This window comes from Pseudovirgaria hyperparasitica (genome assembly GCF_010093815.1).
Source record: "Pseudovirgaria hyperparasitica strain CBS 121739 unplaced genomic scaffold EJ05scaffold_7, whole genome shotgun sequence".
Classification (NCBI taxonomy): domain Eukaryota; kingdom Fungi; phylum Ascomycota; class Dothideomycetes; order Acrospermales; family Acrospermaceae; genus Pseudovirgaria; species Pseudovirgaria hyperparasitica.
Window position 1 is genome coordinate 1179727 of NW_022985555.1, and position 25392 is coordinate 1205118.

Here is a 25392-nt window from a genome sequence, read left to right on the forward strand (position 1 = left end):
TGTGCTGTGCTGTGCTGTGCTGTGCTGTGCTGTGCTGTGCTGTGCTGTGCTGTGCTGTGCTGTACACGACGTGACGTGCCTTGGCTTGGTTATGGATAGCTAGCTAGGAAGTGTGGATGCGTTTGTGCTAATTATATACATAGAGAGCAATGCATACGCACTGAGCAATGCAGGTACGGATATACACACACACATACACACCCGCCAAAAGCCGATCAACATGCAGGGTCGTATATCGATATACACTGTAGAGTAGAATATATAGATAGCCAAGACACACTTCTCAGACACAGGCTAGGACTTACCCGCCTGCTCTAAGCCTAGTGCTCGCGGGTAAGTAAGCAAATAAGCACACATCCAATGAACCGAGTGTGTGTGCTATGTGGCTGTGCATTTCCATACACGAAAATGCGGCTGATGATAGTGATGCCAGACAGACAGACAGACAGGGAAACGAACAAACGAACAGACAAGGCTAGCAGGCAGGACGTATCGATGCGTGCGAGGCGAGTGTATATGAGACAGCCAGACAGACAGACAGACAGACAAGACAGACAGACAGCCAGGAAGACAAGCAGGCAAGCAGGCAAACCGGCGCATCTGCGCAGATCCGATCTGAGCGCATGGTAAGCCGTAAGGCTGGCCTGGCCTCGATGCGTTGCATTTGCATTTGCATGGTAATTATATACGTGAGACTTGCAGTGCGAGATACAATATACTAAGACATTAAATCAATCAATCAACCAGACCTTAGCCGCCGAAATGTATATCCATCCATCCATCCACAGCCTTGTCAACTCGGCGGCGCTTTGGAGAGCAAAGTCCGTGCGTACGTACGCTCACAACATATCCTGCCATCGAATCGTATGGTGCAGTGCCAGGCCATGTTTTATCTGGCGCGCGAAGATCAAAAATGGTGCATGCGAGAATAGTGAGTGACTCTGTTGTGTCATTTCCAAGTCTGTCTGTACGTATGCTCTGAATTACCGACTACCCCCCCTTGTACAAACATGGGGGTCAAGGGTATTGCTTCATCGATCAAGGCTGGAGTAGAAAATAACAACAACAGCAAGGCAAATAAAGGCAAAAGGCAGCTTGCTTGAACCGATTGATTCGGCCCCCTCCCCCTCGTGCAAGAAAAGGCAGGTAGATAAATGAATAAACCTGGATTAGCAGGCAGGCAGGCAGGCAGGCCCCAACCCACAAACGCCGTCGCAGCCCCCCAATAATGACCTCAGAAACGCCGGCAAAAAAGATCGTGTTGCCCCATCTGACATCCCGAAGGAATGCTAATCACTCCCCCCCCCAAACCAAGCACAGCCGTCCTCGAGACTAGAACCGACACGTCAAGGCCTCCCTCGGTATGCTCTCGCCCGGACAGTACGGGCACTTGAACTTCTGCCCCTTGCTGATAGCATCCATCGACGTCTTCAGAATGACATGCCCGCACGGCATCATCTTTGGCGGATTCTCGTCCGTGGCCTGCTCCTTGCTGACGGGACACACGAAGATGGAGTGGAAGTGATAGGATGGCGGCAGGGGAATCTCAATCGGCATTTCCTCCTCCGTCGTCCACTCCGTCCGCTTCTCGCGCATGATGTTCTGCAGCTTGAGCAGGCGTGGTAGCGCGATCGTGCCTGCCGTCACGGCAATGTACAGCGGCGAATCTGCCGACAGGCCGATGAGAGAGCAAAACTCCCGCGTAAAGGACGTCGCCACCTCCTCCCACGCCGTCTCGTTGAAGAACAGGCTCATGTAGGGGGAGTCGTAGAGGTTCTCGTTGAACGCGAGCGCGCCGAGCAGTTGTTGCAGCTCTCGGGCGTAGCGTCTGTGGAAGTGTTTGAACTCCTGGTTTGCATAGGCAAAGGCGCCAAGCGGCCCGCCCGTCTGGCCCAGCTCGCGGAGGTTCCAGGCTTCGTTCTTGTAGAGGCATACGTATTGAAGCCTGCACAGCTCCCACTCGAGATTGCTCCCTCGCGTCTCGAGGGTCTCGCGGTTCTGTCGTGCCCACGCGATTGCGGGTGTGAGGTTCCGTCGTGTGCGCAGCTCGCGCAGAATGTGATACATGTCTGAGAACTGTTGCTCCAGCTCTTTTGCGTTGAAGTTCTCCGTCACCTTCCTCTTATCTTCTCCTTGTGCTGCATATGGGTCTGGGGTGCCTGGGGTGGGTTCGGGTGCTCGAGGGTGTGCTTCGGCCTCTTCCATGAATGTTGCTGCGACGGAGAACTGTCCTTCCCGGAGGAGATGCATCGAGATGGCCTGGTTGATCAAGTGTGGATGTGACGCCAAAGCATCGCCGTCGGGGTCCATGTATAACTTGCCTGTGAATTTCTACAAGCTCTTTAGCGGTCATTCTGCTCCAGCCTGAAGAAGCGTTCATACCTTGTCTAGAGCTTTCGAGTAGCTGTTTTGAGCTTTATATATCTCCGTAAGATCGCTGTTCACCTTGTCATTGAGCAGCTTGGTGGGTTTCTGAAGCTTCTCGAGAGCCTTTGGCGAAGGACTTGGGTCTGGGATCACAACGTTAGCCAACCACTCCATGCACTCAGGCAAGAAAACACCAACTCGCCACCAGCCCATCTCGAGCAGACTGGAGCAGCTCGATGGTTCGTTGTACATCCTCGATGGTCTTTGCCAGGTTGCCGCGCTTTTCGAGCTTCGCATGCTCCTCGAGCAGCGCCTCCATCGATGAAACGTCCATCTGTATATAGAGCTATCAGGCCTCGAATGAATCTGATGAGAGCGAACGTGCATGCAGCGTTTTCCACTTCAACTTCGAGCCAGCACGAGCCGTGGCCATGATTCACACGAGTTATGTGGTGGAAGGAAGAACAGGCGTACGCCTGTGAGTGTGCCTTGGTCGACGTTGGCGGCGGGGAACACTTCGGTTGTTAACGTGTTGCGGACCTCCGAGACTCGCCGCCTGATTCATGACCCTTTGAGCTCCTTGGTAGGACGTCATACGACACCTCGACACCAAGACGTCTGCGCGATACCTACTCCAGGCAGTAGGAGTTGTCTTACCTCCTATTCTCATCTTGCAGATTCTCCAGATCTTGCATGACAGGCACACCCACGACCGTCGTCCCACTGATCGCGAGCATGACCGGCAAGCTTGCAGTGTCAATGCTTGGACCTTTGCCAGACAAGTCGATTGCATGAAGTCCGAACGGCCACCTGGCAAGAATGAGCACGACTGAGGCCCATATGACGGGTGCAGCCCATTCAGGCTCTATGGATATCGACTCAGAGCGTCAAGTCCCGCCAATTCGCACGTCCATGTCTCGAGATAACAACCCTCGGTCTGCCAATACAGACACCTCTCTTGGGACCCCGGCTTCAGGTTCCAGTCACAAAACGGCACACAAGCGTTATGTGTTCGCTGATCCAGTGGCTTTCAGGTGAAGAGTCACGTCGTGGTCTACGAATCCAAGTCGAGCTAATAATTCCCATAGCTATCTCGCCGATGATCACTCCAACACCGTCCTCGCACGCCGAACCGTCCTGGAGGGCTATGAAGTATACATTGTAGAGCAATGGGCGTGTTCCCGCTCTCATCCTAGCTTCACCATCACGACATTCACCGGCGACCCTGTTCACAAAATCAGAGTGAATGTCTTGGGCGTGCCTTCAAATGAAGAGGCGTGGTCGCCCCAGTTGAAGATATACGACAAGGCACTGCGTAAATATCATGCTCGAGAGAAAGTCACACCCCTCGGCACGCTGATGGTCACAAACCTGAGCGGCTTCCCATCGTCCCTGTCGATGATACACGTACCAGATGGAGACTTGTACATGAATAAGGAGATATTCGTCGTAAACGAGAACTTGAAAAGACTGGGATGCTCCGGGCGTGCAGGGCTCAAGTTGACTACACCGACTCCTGCAACCCAGGCAAAGTTCCATCAGCTCTACAGGACGAGCGAGAAAGTACCATTGAACAGTTCTGTCATCGAGCTAGTCAAACTCTGCCAAGTGGCTCTTTTTGTCTTTGGCACATTACGCGCGGACTATGTGGATGGACTGCTGTGCGACATGACCGAGAGAGCTATCAATGATTGGTGGATCAAGCTGGGGACAGAGTATTACAACATGGAGCCCAGTGATGGTATGCTAGGTCCAAGCACAGTGGCTGGACTCTTGGGCATGCTTATGGGTGCGAGGAACCGGCTCCACGCCTATGGCGCACCTGTACCAAAAGACGTGTTTGACGTAGAATCAACAAAACGAGGAATCGCTTACTTCCAGAAATCACAACGGATAGACAAGACACGGCGGCTAGATCACAATACTCTGGAGCGTCTCCAGCGGGCTACAGCAAAAGCAGCAAACGGCGAGGGATGGGCAATGCCACGTGCCGTCAAATCGACAGTCGCAGAATTGAGTGGTAAAGGCGGCGAGATGGTCATGGAAATGGTTGGCGCACGTGACAAGCCCGGTATCTCAGAGATTGAGACAGTCGACATTGATACATTTGTGGACCTGGTGTACGGAGAACGACCGAAATGGCTATGGCACGGAAAGCCAAGAAAGTCACCTGGAGCAGATATGTTTAGTCGCCTTCCTGGAGACGAAGGCATGGCATTCCAGAAAGATGATCAAGGCGAATACAAGTGGTCGAACAGACAGAGAGACAGTGCCAAAGAAGATGGTCAAGATCAGAGGCATTCGACAGAGGCGTCTAGACCGTTGTCGAGAGCAAATACAGGAGCAGAAGACGAAAAGGAATCGACTCGACGAGCGGTATTGAGACGTGCGACTGGTCGAAACATAGATGGAAGAAGCGGATTCGACAGGATCAAAGACGTTGTGGGCGGCCGAAAACATCAAACAAAAGCGTCCAGGGATGAGCATAACATGCGCCATGCCATGGATGATCAAGAGCCTTTTGAGACCCCCGAAGCTCGGGTCGAAGAATCAGTTGAGCCAACATTCACCAAAGTCATGACAGAGACACCACCACCACAGGAATACCAGGCACCACGCTTTATGCCACCTGCCGTAAACCCTCACCGTGACCAGCAACCTGAGGTTGGTGCGTCTCTGCCGCCCAGAGATCACGGCGGGTCCGGGACTGTCACCGCAGAGAGCTCTATTGCTGGATCCATGTACAAGGGAATCGAATTAGACGGAGGCCTACAGCCAGACCAAGGCCTTCATGATGGAGTTGGTATCACACTACGCCGAACGCAAAGCTTTATACATCCCCAGATAGCTGATCATGGGATTCGTCATGATGGATGGTGGCCGCGACATATGTCATTCAGCCTTGCCGAAGAGAGTGTGCTCACGTGGAACTCACTGATTGAATTTACAGATGACCCAAAGCCTAGCAATCCCACTGAAGCAATGAGCGTGGAAGTACTCAAAGCTACGGATGCACGAAGAACGAGGGCAAAACTGAAGTTTCTCGCTGAAGATGTCGGCAGTTGGGTGGAACGAAATCTTTTGGACGTGCGAAAGCTGGACGAACAGGCGTACAACGATCAGTCGGAGCTTGAGGAGCTCTACTATCCTCAGCTGGATGAGTATCACGCCTTACGGCAGGACACGCAAGATGTGCTCACACGTGAGAGAATGCGGCTAAAAGATACGACGGCAGACGTCGAGCAGCTTGGTGAGCAGCTTGGATACGAGATCGACCAGCTGAAGAGCAAGATCGAAGATGTCGAGGACAGCGTTGGAGAGTTTGAACGGCAGGTTCGCGACGTTGAGAGTCGTGTGATGGAGTTGGAGGAACTTACTAAAGAACGAGAAGGCTGGACGCACTGGGCTCTCCGTTGCTTAATTGGGATTGGAAAGGACCCGGCACTGCAAGAGGATGTTGATAGGCCGAAGCAGATCTGAATTTTGCATGATACCCGTAGAGATTTAATGCATACATGTCTCTGAGCTTTGCGTATCGTTCAGGATGGTCTCTGCTTTGTAGTCCCACCTTGGAGCGTAAGACGCTGACAACATCAGCAAACAAATACGACTAAACCCTCGATCTTTCTTTCGCTGAAACAAAAGAAGCATACTATAACGATGAGTGCGGTGGGAAGAATACTTTCGGTTGACATGAGCCCACAGCTGTGAGAGTTACAACACCATCTTGTGACCAGCGGTGGGACTCGTGGAGTATCTGAAAATGATACGAAACGTAGTGTACCAAGTGGTCAAATCCATGTATACGACCACCGATGCAGCACCCGATAGCGCTAGTAGACTTCGAAAGTCCCGGGATATACCTCGGAGCTAATGAAGAATATTTGCCAGAGATTCCTCCGCAAGATCCATACAGTCACAGGAAGTCAGACTTTTCCCCGAATACATGTCATGACGACGTATGCGGTATTGTTATAGAGAAATTTGCATCAGCTACTGTACAGCCACCGAATTCAATATATCGAGGTCGATGTGTCGCGTCGTATGATATAATTCTTGCTCTCTAGCCAGCCACCTCGATAGTAACTCTGCGTGAATCGCAAGGCGCAACATATTGTGAGCTAGTGCATGAAAGTTCCTGTCATTGGCCGTCAAGTCCTAGTGGGCTGACGCGATGATTACCAAAGTTCTCTCTATGGGGTGCCAACATGCGTGAAAGAATTCTCCACGATGGCTACATTCGGATAAGGGAGGAGGACTGCTAGAGCAATTCATTCGTCCCGTCAGTTCACAGTGACATGCCGGAGACAACAGGCAGGTCCGATCTCGGGTGAAGATTTTCCATGGCCGTACAAGTCCTTGACGAGGGTTCCTAGGTATCTTGAATCAAAAAGGGTCTATGGCAATGTACGTCTTTTGACGTGATCTACATTCGCTTCGCAAGGAAGAGCTTCTGAGCAGGCCGTTTGCCATGTCAAGACTCATAGGACGTTGAGCGGAGGTTGCGGGTAGTCTGCAAATAGTGTCAGATTTGTTCCGTCGAGTGGCGCATCGTCCTTGATAGCGTCTAGCATGTTCTCCATAATACTTCCGATGACTGAAGGTTGATCTTCAGGCAAAGTTTAGATAATTAAGGGTTTCAACAGCCAAGCTGACGTGGATAGTTGAGACGGGTCCTGACTAAGCAGCCCTATGGTACTCAGACTCAGGCTAACTCCACACGCAGACTCTTCTCGTCTCTAAGAACATTGGTTTTTCTAGAACAAATCTCTGTTTCTCAAGATGAAACTTGCTAGTTTATTAAGAGCTTGGAAGATGGTCCCAGAACGGAAGTAGTCCGCTCATAAAGCAAAACGTTGTTGGTCGCAAGCAGTTTCTTTTGACGTCACTGAAATGATCTCCGACTCCCTGATGGGTCTCAGCCATGGATCTGGACATCGCGACTCCACTCTCGCTATCCAGAGACGTGGCCAGTGGATCCGTTTCGATTGCGCCGCACTCGAAAAAAGACCGAACGATTCAATCTGTCCCAGATTCCCAGCCACCGTGGTTTTGTGTGGAGAGATCGCTCCTTGGCAAACAGGGAGAACCCTTCTACAGAGTCACGTGCAAGGGAATTACGACCAACTTCACAAATCATTTGCCGTACCCTCCGCAAATTCGTTACTATGGTTCCAGTTTCAGTGCAGAACCCTTCCGTAACATTCTTCTCATGCTCGTCTCTCAGTCATTATTTGTGGACTTCGGTGTCAGTAAGGGGGCCATGCACCAACACTGCCTACGCTCAGCCTTTCACTGTTCTTTTTCTTTTTTATTTCCGTCCATGCACATCTCTGCCATGGTCCATCCTAGCTCGTACCTTTTCTTCGTACCATCCGTTGATGTTGAACCATGTAAGCCAATCGGCGCTGTACGCATGGACGGCTCGCTGAATGCTCGTATGATGATGATCTCGAACTGTAAGGATTGGTCCCAGTACGCCTTGGCCTTAACCTGCCACTGCAATGACGAAAGAGATGAGAACAGCCGCCGTAATTTCTGATCCCTTATAAGTCATATCGTAGTCCATTGATGAGCTTAATAACGATCAGCATACTACTCTGCTATAAGACTGATTGGCCCTTACTTTGTTCCCCAAGCAACAACACAAGACTGAATCAAAGCTGTCTTACCAAAGCTATCAAACTCCAATGGCAGCACCAGGAGCTCATAGCGCTTTTCCCAATGTCACAGATACCCCAACACAGAGGGGCCAACACCGCCCCTCAGAAGTCAACGCTCCTTCTGTTGATCTAGGCGCAGAGGACAACGAACACATAGCAGGACCTCATGTCTATACTCATTCGCCTTTCAATCAACAGGCTCCCGAAGCCCCTCCCACAACACTGCCACCGCCTCCGCCAGACTCTGCAGCTAACACTCCAGTGCCAACACGCAGTGGGCGACGTTCACAGCCACCAGAGGTCCCTCGGTGGCACGGGTATCCGACCAACAGCCCTCATCCATACCGGCAAAATTCATTTCAACCGCCCCCTAGGCTATATGGCAGGTATTCGTACGATCCTTATCAACAGGAAGAACAGTACTGGGACCAAGATGTTTACTACGGCGGGCCTCCGAGCCAACAGGCCCCAGGCCCTTATCAACGTCGAACTACAGGTTCGACAATCCGTGGTCCGCCCCCAATGCGACATCAAAACTCGCAGAAGATTAACAGGGAAGACTCCTACGACCAGGCTTCCTTGAACGAATATAACCAACAGGAAGCTGGTGGGACTACTCTCAGTCATGCTCACTTCACGGAGCACCTAAAGAACGCTCCGCCAAAGGAAGTCTTGAGGCTACCTTGGACCATGTGGATGAACAGCAACGCAAAGAACCGTGAGTACCTCGAGGCGTCCTGACATGGTCCCTTGCTAATCGCGCAAGATTTTGTCGCAACCGTTGGAGAGTTTGTTGGAACATTCATGTTCTTATTCTTCGCTTTTTCTGGTACCCAAGTCGCCAACGTTGGATCGCAAGGCAGCAATGACAGCAATACTACCACGAATGATTCCACTGGGTTCAGCCCTATCGTACTGCTGTACATCTCCCTGGTCTTCTCTTTCTCGTTACTTGTAAACGTCTGGGTGTTCTTCCGTGTATCTGGCGGTCTCTTCAACCCTGCGGTAAGTACAGGTTCCACACTCGTCGATGTCGTGCGTTTACTGACTCGGCCCAGGTGACCCTAGCCATGCTGCTTACTCGCACCATCACACTCACACGAGCTGGTTTACTTCTTGTTGCGCAGTTAGCTGGCTCGATCTTTGCCTCGTACATTGTCTCGGTCCTGTTTCCAACACAATTCAACGTCCGGACTACGCTCTCACCGAGCACGTCTTTAGTTCGTGGTGTATTCATCGAAGCTGTATTGACTGCTGAGCTTGTGTTCACAATCTTCATGCTCGCGAAAGAGAAGCACAAGGCCACTTTCATTGCGCCTGTAGGCATTGGTCTCTCACTGTTCATTGGAGAGCTTGTTGGCGTATACTACACCGGAGGGTCGTTGAACCCTGCGCGAAGCTTCGGTCCGTGCGTTGTTACCGCCACGTTCGACAAGGAACACTGGATATACTGTAAGCTGCTCTGGTGACTCAAGCATGCAGACATGATACTAATGGCGTTGCAGGGGTTGGCCCGGGCATCGGCGCATTACTTGCCATTGTTTTCTATCAATTCATCAAAGTACTCGAGTATGAAGTCGCCAACCCTGGCCAGGATTCGGCCAGTGTCCACGAAGAGGCTCAGAACGATTTGGAAGCAGGACTCCAAAATGGGAACACGGCACATAATACACCGGCCAAGTCCTTGAAAGAAACTAGTCCCAAACCAGCTGGCACTTCTCAGAAGTCGCCATAATAACGGCCGGATCCTCGTCGTTGGATGGGGTATTATGACGATGACATGAACTAAGGAGACAGAGTAACGATTGTATTGGTCCACGATTCTCGGTTGTAAACTCTGTACGTTTTATTTTTCTGTAATGGCTCTCCTATGTCCCCGCATAGACTTAATGTGAAACGAGAAGTTATGATGTAGATCAATGCACTTGAGCAATGGAAGCTGTGGTTCCGACCCATGTGAAGATCTGCGGAAGTCTAACGGGTGATCCACATGCTAGAATCTCTTTACCGACCCACAGACCTGCAGCATACCAAACCTGGCAAAATATCTGGGGTAATTGCAACTCTGCAGTGCTATCCTGCAATGAAGAGCCTTTGTTCTCCACATCCCACAGCTGATCGGCCCATATTCCAGGTTTCAAAACGATTGATCCGATTTCGAAAAGGTCCCCGAGATCGACGCTGTTCTTGATGGTGATGACCGGTTATGATCGATCGATCTTGCATAATATGGGTCAAACGAGAAAGTCGATCTTGCGTGCTTACTATTGAACATAGAATTTGCGCCAAAAGCCATTCAACGTTTCTGTAGCATTGCTGAATGCTCCAAAGTGCACAGGGGCTTTTCACATGGCGCCACAACCGCAGCCTCGGTGACAACGTCTTCTGATCAGTGATTCCGGCATCCGAATCAGAGGATCTGCAGCGAGTAATGAGCAGCATTACCAACGTGTAAACGGCTACGACGTTCAAGGCTGGTGTCCGTTCCGCAGGGTCCTAAGCTTGCCTACGGCATGGCTTTACATGTGCCTGACGGCCAAGACGGGTGGTCGCGGGGTAGACGCTAGCTGTAATGCCAAGAGCTGGGGAAGTAGATCTGAGAGGGCTTAGGGGTAAGCTATGAGCTGATGGAGGTTAGCGCTCGCTCAAGCTGCGTTAGCGCAAGCTTAAAGTGAATTAGAGTGTTGATCAACGTCCGTGGTGGGATTGGCGCAAGCTTCATCAGGAACCGTTGTGTCGATCTCGTGTGATTATAGCATAATCACTTCACACATGAAGGCACCGCAATGTAGAACGTGCTGAAGAAATGCGTGTTGCTACCGCGGCTTCATGAATGGGATTGTAAGCGATGGAATTGAATACTTTCTAGCAAAAAAGGCTCAAAAAAAGAGGTATATAAACATCAAGAAATCACTCCTCACCTTTGTCTTCTCCAGATCAACCAATACTCGAACAACATCTCAAACCCAAACATCCCTCAAAACATCCAAAATGCAGTTCTCCACCGCCCTTGCATTCCTCGCTGCGAGCAGCGTCGTCTCCGGCCTCACCGTCACCAAGCGTGACGCCGCCACCGTCGGCGCCGACATCGACACCATCGCCAGCGATGTCTCCAAGGTCCAAAAGGACGTCGACTCCTTCAACGGCGACGCCTTCGGCGCGCTGACCATCTACCTCGACTCGATGACGCTCGACGAGGCCATCAAGAAGGGCGCCAACGACTCCGCCAACTCCGCCCCCTTCACCGAGGACGAGTCCAGCACCATCGCCGGCAAGGTCCTCGACCTCCAGCCCAAGGTCGACAAAGTGCTCGACAGCCTGATCGCCAAGAAGGACAAGTTCCAGACTGCCATCTTCGGATTCCCGGCCACGCCCATTGTCAAGATGACTCTCCAGACCCTGAGGACTGACACTGCCGACTTTGGCTCCAAGGCCTCTGCCAAGCTCACCCCCGACTTCCAGGAGGTTGCCCCGATTGTGCTGCAGGAGATTGACGACAAGTTCGCTCAGGCTATTGCTGCTTTCTCTTAGAGTGCTGATTGAGGGCTCAAGGGTTGGATGCAGTTGTACATAGTTCCATCATTGTGTCGTGGGCTCAATGATAACGAATGAATATATATGAATCAAAACGATATTCCAAACAACAACACTGATTGAATGCCGTGCTTATTGCCCTTATCCTAGCAGATAGTAGAGCCTTTCACTCCTTCTCAACATCTATCAATGTCCTCCTTTGCTCGTTTTCCAATCGCTATTATCTTTCGCTATGCAATACTAAAGCATGCGCATTTGCCATCGACTTGTTGTTCATCAATACTATCAAGATCACTCAGATCTCGCCCTGGTATAGGCAGGAGCTTCTTCATAACTTGTATCGTCTCTAATGGCGTATTGATCTCCGCACAAACCTATCAACTAATCGTATCCCAGACCAGGAGAATAAATCCAGATTCTTTGTCGTTGAGGTAAGCCTTTCTTGTGTTGCGTTACCTCCTTTTTCCGCTTGGATCTTAGATTTGGGGTATGCCAGACTGTCACAAGTCGATAGAGTCGTGTTATCTCTTACTTACTTTAGATCGCCTTTTTGTGCGTGAAGGGTGGACAGCCCGATAGAGCCTACATGCCGGAGTGCAGGGGTATTAAAGGTGGGGGCCAGGAGCTGCCCACCTCGAGATCTCACACATCTCCACGACTTTGACAGTCGTCCGCAAAGCCGCTGACAAGCCGATAACGAGCACCGGCACCTGTATAAGCAGTCTTGGCCATCGCAGTCTGGAGAAGAATGAATGAGAGGAAGACCGTCGACGAGGACACGATCGTTGTGCAACTCTCCGAAGCTAACAAGCTACAACTCTTTGACGAAGCATTGAGGGCTCTTTCGGTCCAGAAACAAGAATCGGCGCTTGCCTTAGACAGACTAAGGGATTTCAATCCGAATATCGGCAAATGTGTACACGAGAAGGAGGACGCGGTGTCCAAGGCACCCTTCCGATTACTGTTCCAACGGGATGCACGAATCATCGCTGATCGAAGCGCCAAAGTATCGAGCTATCTAGTGGTAAGCTACAGCTGGCACAACGAGTTTTGGAGTCCAGGAAACCCGGAACAGCATAAGCCTTGGCCGTTCTGTGAAGCTATTGCCGACACCATTCTAGGTCTGCGAGAGTCAGTCGATGAGGGTATATTCGTCGACCAACCTTGTATTGACCAGAACAATACCGAAGAAAAGCTCTATGCCATTGCCTCGATGAATATAATATATCGAAGCGCCCGACGCATGATTATACTGCTTGAGGATGTCATGCTAACTGCGTCCGAGGAGGTGGTGCTGGGAAAGTTTTTAGGTGCAATGTTGGATGGCAATGTTGACTCGGAGATAGAGCCATCAGAGATGATCCTCCTTGCCTCTGTCTTCACACGTGTTGCATCTTCGAGATGGTTTTCCCGCGCTTGGTGTGGGCATGAGATCAAGACGTCAAAAACCTGGAGGAACACAAGTCCCCTGAAGTCAGCCACGGTCCGAATGTACGACGAAAGCGGAAATGTTGTCAGGGCTCCTCTTCTGTTTTTCGTGTGGCTCGGCCCTGTTGTTTACCGAGTGCTCACTCAGCAAAAGCTATCTCCGCTGTGGGATCCAGAAGCTCAGCAGGACGCGTACTGGAAATTCAGTACCGCCATAGAATGGTCTCCATTCCAAAGATTACCTTCGCTAGACTCTGGAGTTTCATATGCCCTCCAATATGCACGGATCGGCCGTCTCCAATGCTTGATACCGAAAGACCGCATCAATATAACGCTTAATATTTGTGGTATCAATCTCTACTACGACGGCCCGGCTAGTACTGATGATGAATGCTTCTTCATATCTTGGCTTATCGCGCTGGCTTTCAAACAATTATCAGTTCTGACCTGTACGGGACCTGCGTTGAGATTATCAACACAGACTGCTTCGTGGGCGCGCCACCCACGTGGAGACTACATCCTCCCTGAACTCCATCATCATGCCGTATCGCCAGATGCAGGCATTAGCCGCATATCAGAGTCTTGGATAGAGCTAGATATGCTTCTGTTTCACACTACCGCAAGCTACACAGCTACGAGATTCGAATCGCAGGCGAGTGATGTCATGACAGCGACAGCAAAACTTAAAGACAGGCATTCTAAGTATCATATACAACTTGTAGCGATATGTATAGAGCAGGGAGTGGACTGGATCATCAAGACCGGACGGGCTCTCAAAGAAACAGCAAACTCCCAAGAACACCTCGTCGAGCTTTTCTCTGCGGTAGATGACTCGACGTCGGGACTTGCTCGTGAATTACTGGCTCTCCAGGGTTATGCGGAGCAGACGACCCATAGATATCTTGAGGCGTTCCTTGAGCCAGTAAAAGAGTGTTTGTTTGTCCTCATGCATCCAGAATTCTACCCCATGACCGTAGAAGACCATGCTCTTATCCAGGTCGATCGGTATGGTCACCGAGCTCTCACAAAAACCGTCACATCCACTCGAGAGCATTGTCTTGCCATTCCCACTGGCTTGGCGCATTCGTCCTACGGCATCCATGTCCGTCGAGCTTGGGTTCTCGAACGCGTCGACCATGCCACAGGGCAATGGCCTGTAAACCAAAATACCACCGCGAGCCCCCCCTGCGCAGGTCCGACAAGAGACTTGCGAGTAAAGCCATTTGTTGCGAGCGATCATTTGAGGGTACTATCTACGAGGACACAAACCAGCGCTACAGAGCCTTTGGCGTGGAGAGTCGTCGAGAAAATCCCTCTAGTAGGCTTCGAGACCATAAAACCGGACGGCAAGTTTGTAAGCTTGTTGCATGCACAGAAAGTCTGGGGAAGCGATTTCTGGTACGACAGTAGATATCTACCGGAGACAATCGATTGATCGTTCGCTGGGACGCAGCATGATGTAACTTACTGTCCTAAGTGGCAATACAAGCCCATCTTGAAGGACCTGTAAAGGCAGAGATGGAAATCTTCATACAATCTGTGAGCGAGCCAAGCTTGACTTCTCATCAACCTTGACTATTCAACTGTACACGATTGCCCACTAAGCAGCGGTTGTGACAACAGTGAATATGCCGGTTCGTCTTCATAGTGACCTTGCGCTTGGGCATGTCCGAATGTGCGAGGTTGGTACTTAGAACCGCTTCAAGCTCAGAGATGGGCATATACAATCCGAATCTGTGCAATCTCAATCTGGGCCAAAATTTTGATAGAGAATACAAGCTCAATTCACGCCTCAAAATGATTGCCAAGACGGTACAATCCCAATCCCTGGGCATAGATTGTAATCTCAATCTGTACTTTTAGGGTGACTAATCATACAATCCTAATCTAGGACCTTGGATTGTATCCGATTGTATATGCTCACGCCTGTTCAAGCTTGCCTTCAATTCTGAATCAAGGTACGTTGAACCAACACGATCTCCTTGTGGTGTCCATGTCATATTCTGCTATGTGTACTCTTCTTGGGTGTTGGAGTACTTGGAAATCTGCGTACCTCCATCTGGTGAAGTTCATTGTGGAGCGCAAGAGCAAATGTTCAAAGTGACGTTTCAGGATAGTTCCAAGCTAGCGTAAATCGGGCAAGCGTACTGCCAAGTGCTCGGACACCCAAGCCGACGAGCAGTCGACAATTATAAGAAAATGAATCATCATCGAATATATTATCAAAAGAAAAAAGTTAGATTTACATAGGTAATCTTTTGCGACCCATATGTCCTTAACTTCATATACGCAGCTGCCTACATGGATATTCCATGTGTACGGATGTGATGAGATATACGCCCATGATGTGTCATTCAGAGCTCCGATGCTGATTGGCCACACTCGCGAGAACACGGCAATTCTGCTGGCACGTCCATCGTTGACGATCTGAGTTAGGGTTAGGGTTAGAGTTAGAGTTAGGACGGGAGTCACGCAGCGTCACGGTCCCAAGTATGCGCCCATCGGACTGCGTTATGTCGCGTCACGCTCCGTCGCGGTCTGTCGACTATTTTACTGTCTTTCGTAATGTTGATTTATATAACATCACATGCATATATGAAACCGAGTACTTATAGTGAATGACAATGTTAGATCTATGACCGGAGTTTGACTTGATGCTCAGTCAATGGTACCACCCGGTTCGAAACTTTTGGTTAAGCACGTCCTTGGCTAATTACAGACTGTTGCTAATGCCCGGAGGCCAGGCCACATACTAGCAGTCAGTGTCTTTGCAGTTAGGATCCGATTGAGCACTGAAAATTGTATATGTTTACGTAGCCGGAGTTTATAATTGTCTCCGAAGCCCCTCAACTATGCCATGAAATCATATCAACATTTCGTAAAGTCATGATCGTCATAGTCTCCTGCGACAAAGCGTACCATGTGTTGCTGACGTAGAAAACCACCCAACACCGCTCGCAAACGCCCACGAAAAACCGATAGCTTCCAGAAAAAGGACAACTCCATTCGAGCTCTGCGCAGAAGCCTGCGTGCTCGTGATTTTCAAACACCTAAAGACAGATTAAGAGAAGATACAGGAGCATGACCGAGTAGTCTCTCAGTCGTCGAGCAGATCGATTATGACGGGCTGCGGTGGTGGAACTGCTGAGACCGCAGAAACCAGTGCTGGCAGGGGAGACTTTGTCATAGGTTTATCCTTGCCCACCCATGACTTTTCATTATCGACGATTTTCTCTGGCTTTGGTATCCATGAACCGCTTGCGTCCACCACAATCGCCTCTGTGTGGAGTAACCCTTGTTGCTCCAATTGCTTCCTGACTTCTAGGAGAAAACCGTCCTGTACCAGACTACTAGGTCGGACATCACCGCCGCAGGATGGACATTTCCAGTCATCGACAGTGCCGGTGTTGTGTTCCGATATGCGTTTACCGGGGATCGATAGTAGAGTATTCAGGTCAAAACAGTCTGTATGTAAGCAACTCCAGCCTCGGACTGGGATGTCCCACATCTGACCGCGCTTCCACGGATCCCTTAAGCTGATTGTTGCAGTTGCATCGATTATTGCGAGCTCGTCATCGTTGCTATGCGTGAGCTTTCGCTTTATGCCATTGAGAGATGCCTCCGGTGCAATGAATCCGGCAGTATTACAGTGAGTATGAATGTCTTGCAACGAGACAATAGACACAATCTCAATTGCTATGGCAAAGTCGGGAGTTGTGCAGGCAGTCCTTATTAAGCTCAATTGTAGTTCGTTGACTCCCTTGCACACGAGAGATGTAATATCGATGGGAAGATCTCTACCATTCTGAAACTTCCTACGGGGTTCGAGGTAGCGACCGTTCAATTTCCAAGTCCCGAGCCCTGGCCATTGTGTGGCAGTACTCAACCATTCGGATGAGGACGTGGACGGTGAGTCTTCTTTTAGCCATTTGACACATCTGAGCCTGAGAAATTTGGTATTCTTCATGACTACCCGAACACGCGGTAACATCTCGCTGGTGTCTTCATCTTCCGGCAACATGAGATCGTCTGGAATTGAAAATGAGAAGCGTTGAATACTAGAGCTTGTGATATGAACGGGTGACATTATGAAACCAGTGACTTGTCGAAACATCGGTTCTATATGATCCCATGTAGACTTTTTTGGTTTTATTATCGGGCTACGCAGATGCATTTCATGATAGGCCATGCCATCAGCGTCTGGACTGCGCGGGTAAGGAACGCGTGCATCAGGAGGTGGGATGATACCAATGGACTTTTGAGAAGCGCTTGGAATAGCCAAGGTTGCATTACGAACATGATTCAAATTTAGTTGTTGGGTCGTCTGCAATGTTGAAGTGGAAGGAACGAGGGCCTGGTTCAGGTTTGCAACCTCGGGATGGGCCTCGACAGCTGTGAGGACCATTGGGCCACTGTAGCTGGAAGGTTGATGATAGTACTGGGTGATCGGACCCTGAGGCGATTGTCTTGAAACAGGAGCTAAACGCTGAGGAATAGCAGGATTTAATCTGGAAGAGTTCTGGTAAGCAGTCGGACCTCCGATGTGTCGAGAGCCGCTTTGAAACTGCGCCTGCAGCTGGGCCTGGTATTGACGCAATTGGCACTGGTATTGGTCCTGCAATTGTGTCTGATCTAGAGCCTGTGGATTAGCTCCATACGATACGCGCTGACCCCCAGCCGTCCGACCGTGTGCTTCAATTTCTGGTACAGCTTGTGCTTGAGCGTGTGTAAGAATTGGGCGTGGGCGGTTTAACTTTACATGGTCGGCAAGAATGCGTTGAGCTTGCTCTCTGACAGAGTCTTCCGAACGCCTATTTTGCTGATTGTCCTGAAACAACTCCAGTAGCTCGCTGTATAGTATTTGACTAGTCTGTGGCTGTACAAACCATTGCCTTCGTATGATCGACAGGAAGATGATCCTTTGCAGCGTAGGTGAACCAACATTCAGCGAATTAGCTATATCTGATACCAATGGTATGGTCTCCATTTCCTCGAAGGATTGAGCAAAACGAGGTAGCATCTGACCAAGAGTCTCAAGTAAAAGTATCGCCTCCGTTTTATATGTTTGGAACAGTTCCGCGTTATGATGCCGTAATGTGATTAATTTGAAGGGAAAGCCGGCGTAAAGTTGAGCATTCCTTGCAGTCGCAGCCTCCTGACGAGTTGTGAGACCAATCAGAGTCATGAAGCGATGTAGGCCGGACTCCATAGGTTTCGAATATCGAGACTGGTCTGGCAAGTCTATGTTCAAACTCCACATATATAGAGTCTGATGGAGGAAGAGATAGAGGTAGTCTGCCTCTCGACATGCCGATAGCAGACATTGTAAACGCGAGCACTCGAGCAGATTGAAAGATTCGCCCAGTGCTTGTTCCTCCGTCATGATCTCAGAAATCTTTGATACTACCTGATGGTAATCCATTAGCTCGCCAATGAGTGATTTGTCTAGGTGTAGCGAGTTTGGTCTGGGTGGCGCCATTGCCCGTTTCGAGGCCAATGTTGTGGGATGAATTGAAATATCTTCAGCTGAAAATCCCAGCTGGTCCTCATCACTTGGGGCTGGTGAGGGCAGCATGTGTTTCTCTTGACCATGGGAAGTATGCTCTTGAATTATGCTACAGGGCGGCAAAGGAGACACCGTAGCAGTATCTGGAGGTATTCGTGCCGTTGTCGCACGCTGCGGAGGATAAGTGGGATGAGGTTGGTGGATGAAGCGTGTTGGGCGTGGAGTGGGCGGCGTGTGTTGAATTCCAGGAGTAGACCTTCCCGTCATCCATGGTTTCTGCAGATTTCCCAAAAAATGATTCAAGGTAGAATTAGCGGACGGTATATCAGTCTGATCGCGTGCCGAAGATCCTTTGACCATCCTTCCGTGGGGGAGCCAGGATTATGACCAGGTATAGGCGATAAAAGATTGCTCTGAGTAGCCGTCCGAGTATACCATACCGAAGCTGCTGATGGTCGGATGGTGACCGTATGTTCAAACTATAAAGCGGTTGGTGTTTCGTGGGTGGTAGGTAGGGCGTGGACGAAGCAATGCAATTGATGGCGTCGGAATAGGTGGGACATTCGCTACATCTTCGACTCGTAGGACCCAATATTTCGTTCGCTGAGAGTGAGGACCTGAGCATCCATGTGTGGCTCATTGTAACCTTCAGTGTCCGTCCGACTCAACAAGACTGGAGGTGTTTGCGATGATGAGTCATTCTGCATATCTGCCTGAGGCGACTACTCTTGGACACTACTCATGCTCGCCGTGGAGTGACTACTTCGATGAGTGAGATATTGACTGCATACACGCACGATTAATGATGCGTGGCGGTCAAATATCTTTACACATATGATCGTATGGAGTGATTGTGTTCAACGTCTGGGATCTCATTCATGACAAAGCTCGGCACTCGGTGGGAGACGCGCCTGCCCTGTCTGCTGTTGTGCCCGTGCGCAGCGGCTCCGATGGATCTGACGGGATCGACCTTGGCTGAGGGGATCTTACTGGGTCCAAGGCCAACATCACACCTCATTCATTACCTGTACCTACCCATATCTCATCGCCGCCCAAGAACACATCAGTTTTCATTATTGCTATCTACCTGCTCAATCGCTCAGGACTACCTAGTTCGCCATCTTCGACACATAGTCGCGCAAGCTCATAACGTTCCGGCCCTCGCTCCCGTGTACAACCGCCCAAGCTACGGGGACGTACAGCTGTCCATCCTACTCCACCAACGTAGACTCTGTCTCGCCTAGCGAACCTTAATAAACCCAATTTCGCAATGAAATTGATGGATTAGATAGCCTGAGAAGCTGCTCTTATACTTGCACGTTCCGCTTGGATCTATCGCTACAATGTCGCGAAAGAACGAGCACGTTCGCCCAGGCGAGACACTCCAGGTCATTCGTACGCACAGCCCCCCCTTTATGTGTTGCATACAAGCGAAATACTGACCCTCGAAACCTAGACGCTTTTGTTGCGAGAAGCCCGGACGAGCTGAGCCTTAGCCGCGGTGACCGTGTTGAGCTTATCGAAAAGGATGATGACTTTGGAGATGGGTGGTATCTTGGCAAACACCTACAAAATGGCAAAACTGGTCTCTTTCCAGAAGGTTGGTGGCTCTTCGGTGCAAGTATCAAAGAGAAGTAGTCGACTAACCGCGTCGAATAGTGTACACGCAACCTGCGCCGAAGCCCACATTGAGTTCGCGCCCTGCCCCTAAGACGCCCATCTCGGAGCCCGTCACTCCAGCTCTGCCCTCACAGGCTACTAAAATTGACAGCGTCAGAACTGGAGATTACTCGATGAATGATAGCAATAATATCCAAGAGGAGAACGATGTGCCTACAAATACTGCAGCATCGTCTAGTACTCTATCGACTCCAGCCCCGCTTCAAACATCGGCGCCCAATGGCTCAAATAGCAGGTCTAACGTAGGACCGGCAGTGCAAAGAAGCATTGGCATGGCTCTCAGTGGGGACGTCGGGAGCCCCGTCATGAACGAAACCTTGAGTGTCATAGACGAGCATATTACAGACTTGAATACTCCCAGGCAAAGTGTGGCTGGCCATGACAGGCGGGCTGCTAACAACGACTCTGGGAGCGAATACAGCAGTCATCTAGACCAGAGGATATCATATATCCACGGCGAAGAGACGGATGAAGAGGAGTCTACGTTCCACACCGAAACAGAGGTCTTGACATGGGATCCACAACGGGTGGCCGAATACCTTGAAGATGCTGGTGTCGCCAAAAAACACTGTGATGTGTTCAGGGAACAAGAAATCAATGGTGAAGCCTTATTAGGCATGGATCAGCCCACTATATTTCTCAAAGAGTTTGATCTTGGCCCTGTTGGTCCGCGGTTGCGAACGTGGATGAAGATCAAGGCTTTGCAGCAGGAAGTGAAGAGCGCTGGCACGGTATCCCGAGGTCCGAGTCAGTACATGACAGATGATACGTCAAGCAACAGAAGTGCTTCCATGGGTGCGGTGTTGCCACGAATCCCGAGTCTGGGACAGGTACCTGGTTCACACACACCAACTCGACAAACGACAAGGTCCAGTCTTCCGACCTCGTCAAGGCATAACAATACACAATCTTCCGCCTCGGGAGTAAACACTCGTGAGTCTACACCCCCCTTAGCCCCTGCAGGCTCGGGACACGCGCACAGACCGTCGGCAGCCTCTGTCCGGAGTCTAAACCACAATCGAAGACACTCTGCTATTGAAAGCGCTCCATCTCCTCTCCTTGACGACACTGAAGGCATCGAGGCTCTTGGTGCCGCCCGGTCTTCGCATAGGAAAGAGCCCTCGTTCGATCGTGACTGGACTATGGGAGGTGGGCCTAAATCTGCAGAGTCCATTCGACCAGCAAGCTCTATATTTCACTCTCACTCACAAAGTGCTGCGAGTGCCAACATCACTGGAGCCGCCCCTGTAGAGCAAAATCGATCAAACTCAAACTTGTCAGTTGCCGAAGTAGACCGAGGATACTTCTCTGGAAACGAGCTGGACAATCGGAAGTCAATGCGAAACGTTTTACGCAAACGCGACAACCCATCCCACTCCCGGCAAACGAGCTACAGAAGTGAATCATCGAAGAGGGTCACCGACTACGTTGACCATAGGCATAGCAGAGTAGCAAGCGCCGACTCACCTGCGTCAAGTATGTCAGCTGCAGCCTTAGCATACTATGGACAGTCTCACCGCAATTCCGGCAACAAGCGCAATAACACGGTCCCATTACTTGAAACTGCCAAACCGTTGACCACAAAAGATTCGCCCACAGTAACGAAACTGGACTACAGTGGGAACCATAGCATTGACGCAGTTGCAAACTCACCTAAGGATTCTTCATCAATGGGACGCGCTTCGCCTTCTCCGGCGACGTCTAGTTCATTTTTCAAGAAGAAGCGGATAGTTGGGCTGCGAGCGATTTCAGACGCTATTACAGGGGGTGAAAAGGCTTCCTATGCACCCTCGACTGATTCTACTCTGGTGGCTTCATCGCCTATCAAGGATTCACCGTTGCAATCACCGACCCGAACTGGATCCACGACACCAACGACCACAACGAAGAGCTTTGACATGAGTGATCCAGAGAAAGCTAAGAGGACTACCACAGGATCAAGCAGCAGCGCACCATCTTTTGCGGCCAAGCGTCGGAATAAGAAAATCACCAGTGCTTATACTCGTGGTCTCGAACAGAAGAGCCCAACGGAGCAGATGGAAGGATGTGATTATTCCGGCTGGATGAAGAAGAAGTCTTCTTCTATGATGACGACCTGGAAGCCAAGATTGTTCGTCTTACGCGGTCGCCGCCTTTCATACTATTACAGCGAATTTGACACGGAAGAGAAAGGCCTTATTGATATCTCTTCTCACCGTGTTCTACCTGCCAATGAAGAGAAACTCACCGGTATTCATGCCACTGTCACGAGAGCTATGGCCTCGCCGTCGTCGCCTAACAACGCAACCATCACTACCTCGGCCCAAGCTGATGCTGCCAAAGCTGTCGCAATTGTAGATGATAATCCTGGAGCATTCATCTTCAAGCTCGTTCCACCCCGTAATGGTATGTCTCGTGGTGTCAACTTTACCAAGCCTACGGTGCATTACTTCGCAGTCGACAATATCGTACAAGGCCGGCTGTGGATGGCTGCGTTGATGAAAGCCACCATTGACAAGGACCCCGAGGCACAGGTGTTGAGCACGTACAAAGACAAAACAATCTCGCTGGCGAAAGCCATGAAGCGCAGAGAGCGTCCGCCTGCCTTGATGGGAAGCGATGACGAGTCCGACGCCGGGACGGAAGTCGACGTCAAGCCAGTCGATAAGGGCCTAGCTATCATCGGTCTGGTATCAGAGAAGGCCGACTCAGGCGTCGGGGACGACAAAAGTCTGCCTAAGGTTAGCTCTGAGATGGGAGCCTCTGCAGAGCTTGTAGCGACGCCACTTGAGGAGGCACCACCGCCGCCAATTAAGGACGAGCAGCATGCTGAAAAGGCGGAAGCCGCTGTCGAGGAGCACCACAGGTTGAGCATAGCACAAGCCCCTGAGTGATCTCAGTGCTGTATCAATGGATCTCCCTAATTCTTGCGACGTGCCTTCCGATACAGCCTTGATACCACAGTCTGTTTGCACCAATGGCAAAGCTTATACGGTATTCCCCCTTCCTTACTCATGTGTTCGTTGGGTTAGCTTCAGTCAAGCGCACTCCTTCTTTGATGATACCTTAACATGTTTTACCCCTTATATCTTGATAACGACTTAATACAATGTACGCATGACTTATGATGCTTGGAGAAACTGGAAGATTGTGGACATGGAGGTCAAATCGTTCTTCGAGGTGGTTTGGTTATGGTATTGACGCTGTGCCAGACGCACATAAATAGTATATAGCTAGCTGATGAGCTTACACTTATCTTCAATTGGCACAAGAAATTGACTAGAATACCCCCTACTTCAGGGCCTTCAAAACCGCCCCTGTCATCTCCAACACTTTCTCCTCCTCCAACCTCCTCCCAACAAGCTGCAAACTCACCGGCAAGCCATGCACAAGGCCGGCTTCATAAGTCTCCCGCACCTTCCCATCCTCCTCCCCCAGAACACCCACTTCGGGGCCATATTCCGCATCCAACTCTTTATCCGCTGTCACACCCGTGGGGAAACTCGTCGCCGCATAATCAACAACATTGAACACGCCAGTATATCCCACATGCCTCCACATTCCATTCCGCACACTCGCATATGGCGTCGTCGGCGCCAGGATGCAGTCTATTCCGCTCTCATTCCACTGGTCCAAGTATTTCTTCATGAGGGTCGTGCGCTCCGCCTGCAGAGCCCACATATCGGCTACACTAATCGTCGGCGCAAGCTCGTATGCGCTCATCTCGGGCCGCCAGGGCTCAGATGTGCGGGAGAGGATGGATCGCACAGTAGAGCCGCCGTCGGCAATGAAGAATTTGCCTAGTGTGGAGAGCAAAGGGCTGTGTAATGCAGGATTCCAGTCGACGATCTGGTGCCCAGCTTTCCGCAATTTCTCGACTGTGGTCTTTAAAGCACGTTGTACGGGTGGTGTGGGTGTGATGATGCCGTCGTGCCAGAGGACGCCGATCTTGAGTGTCGTGGGAAGCGTGACCGAGCGCCAGGGAATGGGCAGCATTTTGGGGTCGGACAGCCAGGGGGATGCGGAGACGACCGTGCGGGCAAAAAGTGCAAGGTCGGATAGGGACCGCGACATGGGGCCGTTGACGCTGTTAACGGCTTCTTGGCCGGTGAGACCGGAGCGGCATTTGAGTGTCGGGAAGCGACCAAAGGAGGGGCGGAGGGTGTATATGCCGGTACAGGCGGCAGGAATACGAAGGGAGCCGCCTGTGCTTGTGAATCAGTATAGGTTTAGAGATGACGTGTGCTTTGGTTTGAATCAAAACTGAGGGTCAGAGGTATAGATTGAGAATCTACATGCTCGACAAAGGAGAGAGAGAAGAGAGGGCCTTTTGTTAGTAATACACGTACCGATATCGGTTCCAACACCCAGAACGCTACCACCGAAAGCAATAAGAGCACTCTCACCCCCTGAAGAACCACCTGATGTGCAGTTGCGATTGAGCGGATTCACAGTCCGGCCAAAAACGTTATTCACCGATTCGGCAATCATCATAGCAGTAGGAACATTTGTCTTCACGTAGAACACGGCGCCTGCGTCACGGAGTAGCTCCACCAGAACACTATCGTATGTCGCCGGGTCGTTTGCAAACGTAGCAAATCCAACAGTACTGTCCTTACCGACTAGGTTGAAGTTGTCCTTAAGAGAGATTGGAAGGCCATGAAGAGGACCGATTGGTTTACCCGTTTCTCTGAATGTCTCATCCAAGCTCTTTGCTCGTGCAATTGCTTCCTCGAAAAAAACTTCTGAAAGGCAGTTTGTCAACTGATGGGCAGCAGCAGCACGTTTGCAGATCGCTCGTGTTATTTCTTCTGATGTCCATTCTTGCGTCAGTAGCTTTTGAAGAAGTGATTCCGCAGTGAGACTTGTGATCTCCAGTTCACGTGCAGTGAACAGACCAGAATCGGAGGCGAAGCTTGATACATCGAGGATCGATTCGGATGGTAATTTGGACGCTGGGATATGCCACTCAGCAGGGATAGAAGCCAAAACTGCTTGCCGCTTGGCCGCTCCAATAGCTTCCCAAGTTGCCATATCGTATCTACTAATGTCGTCTTCCAAGCTTTCGTTATAATGATAATGCTTACAGAATAGCCAAGGTGTCTTGACGATTCCGTATGCACAAGAGGAGGATAATCCGAGTCCCATAGATTCCGGATGTTAAATACCGAAGTACCGATATCGTAGCGCGGCGATCCATGTCAAATGCCGACGCAAAGGGAAAGCCGGCCCGTC

General features: G+C 50.5%; 8 protein-coding genes across 8 annotated transcripts; 5 read left to right on the top strand and 3 right to left on the bottom strand.

Moving 5' to 3' along the window:
* Positions 1-1332: 1332 nt before the first annotated feature.
* Positions 1333-2686, bottom strand: EJ05DRAFT_500208 (uncharacterized protein; the record flags this gene model as incomplete). Its single annotated transcript, XM_033746960.1, has 3 exons — positions 1333-2331; positions 2383-2510; positions 2566-2686. 3 exons carry the CDS (start codon positions 2684-2686, stop codon positions 1333-1335), a joined length of 1248 nt encoding a protein of 415 aa, XP_033601143.1.
* Positions 2687-2942: 256 nt separating this feature from the next.
* Positions 2943-6015, top strand: EJ05DRAFT_361705 (uncharacterized protein). Its single transcript, XM_033741077.1, has 2 exons — positions 2943-3401; positions 3456-6015. Exons 1-2 carry the CDS (start codon positions 3187-3189, stop codon positions 5845-5847), a joined length of 2607 nt encoding a protein of 868 aa, XP_033601144.1. The 5' UTR covers positions 2943-3186; the 3' UTR covers positions 5848-6015.
* A 1798-nt stretch (positions 6016-7813) lies between these two features.
* Positions 7814-9934, top strand: EJ05DRAFT_361743 (aquaporin-like protein). The gene is made up of 4 exons (XM_033741078.1): positions 7814-8748; positions 8797-9035; positions 9089-9482; positions 9536-9934. Exons 1-4 carry the CDS (start codon positions 8058-8060, stop codon positions 9763-9765), a joined length of 1554 nt encoding a protein of 517 aa, XP_033601145.1. The 5' UTR covers positions 7814-8057; the 3' UTR covers positions 9766-9934.
* Positions 9935-11021: 1087 nt separating this feature from the next.
* EJ05DRAFT_500211 (uncharacterized protein) lies at positions 11022-11561 on the top strand (the record flags this gene model as incomplete). Its single annotated transcript, XM_033746961.1, has 1 exon — positions 11022-11561. One exon carries the CDS (start codon positions 11022-11024, stop codon positions 11559-11561), a length of 540 nt encoding a protein of 179 aa, XP_033601146.1.
* Positions 11562-12222: 661 nt separating this feature from the next.
* Positions 12223-14492, top strand: EJ05DRAFT_361776 (uncharacterized protein). Its single transcript, XM_033741079.1, has one exon. It carries the CDS (start codon positions 12313-12315, stop codon positions 14425-14427), a length of 2115 nt encoding a protein of 704 aa, XP_033601147.1. The 5' UTR covers positions 12223-12312; the 3' UTR covers positions 14428-14492.
* Positions 14493-16089: 1597 nt separating this feature from the next.
* On the bottom strand, positions 16090-18858 carry EJ05DRAFT_500213 (uncharacterized protein; the record flags this gene model as incomplete). Its single annotated transcript, XM_033746962.1, has 1 exon — positions 16090-18858. The coding sequence occupies one exon, from the start codon at positions 18856-18858 to the stop codon at positions 16090-16092; it is 2769 nt and encodes a 922-aa protein (XP_033601148.1).
* A 648-nt stretch (positions 18859-19506) lies between these two features.
* EJ05DRAFT_476009 (uncharacterized protein) lies at positions 19507-23456 on the top strand. The gene is made up of 3 exons (XM_033743930.1): positions 19507-19893; positions 19955-20098; positions 20158-23456. The coding sequence occupies exons 1-3, from the start codon at positions 19842-19844 to the stop codon at positions 23049-23051; spliced, it is 3090 nt and encodes a 1029-aa protein (XP_033601149.1). The 5' UTR covers positions 19507-19841; the 3' UTR covers positions 23052-23456.
* Positions 23327-25333, bottom strand: EJ05DRAFT_476010 (amidase; the record flags this gene model as incomplete). The annotated part of the gene is made up of 2 exons (XM_033743931.1): positions 24507-25333; positions 23327-24362 (listed from the first exon to the last, which is right to left on the bottom strand). Coding segments are annotated over exons 1-2 (1594 nt in total), but the record flags the coding sequence as incomplete, so codon positions are not given.
* Positions 25334-25392: the final 59 nt, after the last annotated feature.